Consider the following 4,035-nt stretch of genomic DNA (forward strand, 5'->3'; position numbering starts at 1 on the left):
GTAATGCATATAAGGTATTTTAATGGAAACAATAAAGCCTAGTTATTTAGGACCCTGGAATTGGGAAAAGCTAGAACTCAAACCCAGTGGCCTAACAATAATATCACTATCTTAGAGACTTTAAGTTTCCAAAAACTTAATTTTCTTATATTGAAGAGAGAGTTCTTTCAGTACTTTGTTCAGTGATATATGTTTTAAATACATTATTTCATTAATGTTCATTTAAAAAAAACACCACATTATCTGGACCTATAAAAGAGAAGGGTGGCTGCAGAAAAACTTCCAAGGCTTAAGGATTCGAAAGAAAAAAGACAGAGGGAAAGATGAAGTAGTATTAAGACTAAAGGGCTTTTTTAACGGAAGCCAGATATCAGTCTTGCTGAGAATGACCAATTCTCCTGTGAGGAAAAAGATGCTGGGCAGCATGGAGGGAAAGACACACGCATCTGGAGGTTAATGTCAATCGGGATGATGGAGAACCAGAAGAGCTGGCTCTTTATTTTTTCAGGAAACTGGAGGCAGGGCAGTACTTACAGAGATTTGTGGGTGTGGAAGGAACATAGGCCACATACCTGAGCACTTCTCTCTGATAGAATTTCTGCTGCGACAATGGAAATACTCTCTACCCGCATGATCCAATGTGGTAGCCATGAGATTACACGTGCTATTGGGCACTTTAAGCGTGTTTTGTGTGACTGAAATACTGAGGCTTTAGCTTTAACAAATTTAAGTCGCCACATGTGGCTAGCGGCAACCAGATCAGAAGCAGCGGTGCTAGAGAAAATATACGAACTGTGTGATTAATAGCAACAGTGGAAATTACATGCTTCATCTGACTTTTCAGGCTCCCAAGCCTGAGGTTTCTGAACAGAAAATTGGCTTTTGCGATTGGGAGTTCATCCTGATGATCATATAGAAAGACATCAATTTATATTCTAAGGAAATTGAATTGGTTTGAACATATGTTCACTTTCTTTCAAGGCGTTCCTGATATCACCATGGACACAGAAAGCACTGCCCTTTCTCCATTCCTTTAGGAAACTGTCTTGTGAGATTCATTTTAATGATGATTAATGTTCTATCTACTAAATGAGATTCAAAGTTCCTCGAGGGTAGAAAAATATGGGTTATGCTTTTCCATGTCTATGACTAACTGATTTTGTTTAAGGTCCAGCAATGGGAACAAAAGCTAATCCTCCCAAGAAGTTATACGTGGGAGAAGGGACCCTGTAAAATGTCCAGAAGAATTTCCAGGAGCCATGTCCGTCACTAACAGCACCTCAAGCCATCCAGCTGCCTTCCTGTTGGTAGGAATTCCAGGTTTGGAGCACCTGCATATCTGGATCTCCATTCCCTTCTGCTTTGCCTATACTCTGGCCCTGCTGGGAAACTGCACCCTTCTCTTCATTATCCGAGCAGATACAGCCCTCCATGAGCCCATGTACCTCTTCCTGGCCATGCTGGCAGCCATTGATCTGGTCCTGTCTTCTACAACGCTTCCCAAAATGCTGGCTATTTTTTGGTTCAGAGATCAGGAGATTAACTTCTATGCCTGCCTGGTCCAGATGTTCTTTCTCCACTCCTTCTCTATCATGGAGTCCGCACTGCTGCTGGCCATGGCCTTTGACCGCTATGTGGCCATCTGCAGGCCACTGCACTACACCACAGTCCTCACTGGGCCCCTTATCACCAAGATGGGCTTGGCCGCTGTGACACGGGCTGCGACACTGATGACCCCGCTCCCCTTTCTGCTCAGACGCTTCCACTACTGCCGAGGCCCGGTGATTGCCCACTGCTACTGTGAGCACATGGCCGTGGTCAGGCTGGCCTGTGGGGACACCCGCTTCAACAACATCTATGGCATTGCAGTGGCCATGTTTATAGTGGTGTTGGACCTGCTCTTTGTCATCCTGTCATATATCTTCATCCTTCGAGCAGTTCTGCAGCTTGCCTCTCAGGAGGCTCGCTACAAGGCCTTTGGGACATGTGTGTCCCACATAGGTGCTATCTTATCCACCTACACACCTGTGGTCATCTCCTCAGTCATGCACCGTGTGGCTCGCCGGGCTGCCCCTCATGTCCACATACTCCTTGCCATCTTCTATCTTCTTTTCCCACCCATGGTCAACCCCATCATCTATGGTGTCAGGACAAAGCAGATTCGTGGTCATGTGCTCAGTCTATTCCAGAGAAAGGATGTGTAGATGCACACTTTTTTCCCTTAACCACTATTACAGAGACCATCAGTCCAATGGATGCTCAATTGAGGTGGAGAGGAAAAAAGTCACAACAGGAAAATTGCAGAGCTTGGCAATTCCTCGGTATGACAAGGTCCCATTTCTCATGGATCCACCAGCAAATCAAACCAGGTGTGTCCCTAGAGTCTGATAACAGAGGACTGACCTTCCTAGTCTTATACTCATCACGTGATTAAGGAAGTCAAAGAACCCGCCAAAGTGTTGCTGTAGGTGAAAGACAGTAGAAATACTGGCTAAGATTGACACAAGAAAATGAGGTTCTGGTGAATACATCAGCAGATTGAGGAAGTGAAGTTTTGTAACCCTAAGGTCAACACCACATTTAGTGCTGAAATTGCCCCCAAATCCTTTCTGATAAGTGACTTCCAGCCTCTGGCACTCTCTTTTAGCCTACTGCCAAACTCACTGTTATTCTGGAGTTGAACAGCTCCGCCTCTAATGTGACTCATATTTTCCATTAAGTCATTTCCTTTCTGACTCATACCAACAGCCAATTCCTTTACTGAACACTTAGCAAAGGAGTTTTCTGACATCCACTTATATGAAGTCATATCACCATGTAACTAACTTTTCACACGAGTATGCCTTTTGTCTCCCCCAAAACTTATTATTTATTGAATACATGAATAGAAGAGCGGAAGACATTTGGGCTCTGGAATGTGGAAACGGTAATCAGCACCTTTCCATCCTGAACAGTAATCAGCACCCTTGTCATCAGAAGCTTGAGACTTCTGAAGCTGAAGAAGAAAACAGCTACAATGTGTAATTGTAGTAAAAGGAATTAGTGTACAGATATTTATCCTCCTGTCCCTCTACCACGGGAGGGGGAATTCTCTTCACTCCAGGAATGCTAAATCTTGCCATGTGACTTGCTTTGGCCAGTGAATTTGAGTGGTCTTAAAATGTGCCACAGTGATCAGTCATGTTAAAATGTGCTGTGTTGCTTGGCTCAGTTGCTCTCACTTTTCTCTTCTGCTTACAAGATTAAGCACATCTCAAGTCAGTTTTTCCTTCAGCCTAGAACAATGATGAAGACACATAGAGTACATGTGAATCTAACTTACAGCCTCAAGTATAGCTGGATCCCAGTGTCCCTATAACATGAACAAGGAAAACTTTGTTATTTTTTCAGTGAACCAATGAGATTTGGGAGTTGTTTCATAGCCTAACCCAGGGAAAGCCGATTGCTGAAGTTGTGAGCTCAAGATTTCTTGCACTTCAGCTCATGACAGGTCAAGACTGAGTAAGGAAAAGAAAATGCACTGTTTCTTCTAGTATATCCAAAAAATGATTCTAGATTTCACCTCTTTCTACTTTTATCTCCTTATGCAAACTCATAATTGAACTCTGTCAGTTCTTTTTAAAAGAATCTTTCCTACACACTTTTCATGAAGGCCTGCTTCTACAACCACATTTTTCTATTTTCACTTTGTGACCCTTTTCTTTCCTCAATAATAATTAAACATTTCTTCACTTTTAAGAAAAGAGCAAAGAAACCTGATAGTCTCTGAAAAAGCAACTCCAGGCTCATACTGTTGTGTCACAACTTGCCTCATAGACAAATTTAACAATTTGTTTAAAAAAATATCCACTCTCCCAGAGTATAGCTCCCCACACACTGACTTTGAGAATGGCCGTCTACACCACCTCGGTCAACAGGATATTAAGCAGACGTGGTTCAAGGAGGAGCTTGAGGTTTGCTTATGCAGTGGGGCTTGCTGTCTTCTGACTCTGCTGCGCCCTAAGAATGTGCCCTGGGGTTAAGCCCGCTGGTCCA

The 4,035-nt window shown here is 43.3% G+C and overlaps 1 protein-coding gene across 1 annotated transcript; it reads left to right on the top strand.

Annotated features, from left to right (window-relative positions):
• Nucleotides 1-1,252: 1,252 nt before the first annotated feature.
• On the top strand, nt 1,253-2,212 carry LOC125111737 (olfactory receptor 52K1). The gene has a single exon (XM_047753794.1). It carries the CDS (start codon nt 1,260-1,262, stop codon nt 2,202-2,204), a length of 945 nt encoding a protein of 314 aa, XP_047609750.1. The 5' UTR covers nt 1,253-1,259; the 3' UTR covers nt 2,205-2,212.
• Nucleotides 2,213-4,035: the final 1,823 nt, after the last annotated feature.

The sequence above is a fragment of the Phacochoerus africanus genome, chromosome 11, assembly GCF_016906955.1.
Source record: "Phacochoerus africanus isolate WHEZ1 chromosome 11, ROS_Pafr_v1, whole genome shotgun sequence".
Classification (NCBI taxonomy): domain Eukaryota; kingdom Metazoa; phylum Chordata; class Mammalia; order Artiodactyla; family Suidae; genus Phacochoerus; species Phacochoerus africanus.

Coding starts and splice junctions, on each gene's coding strand:
- LOC125111737 (XM_047753794.1), top strand. CDS start 1,260: ATGTCCGTCACTAACAGCACCTCAAGCCATCCAGCTGCCTTCCTGTTG.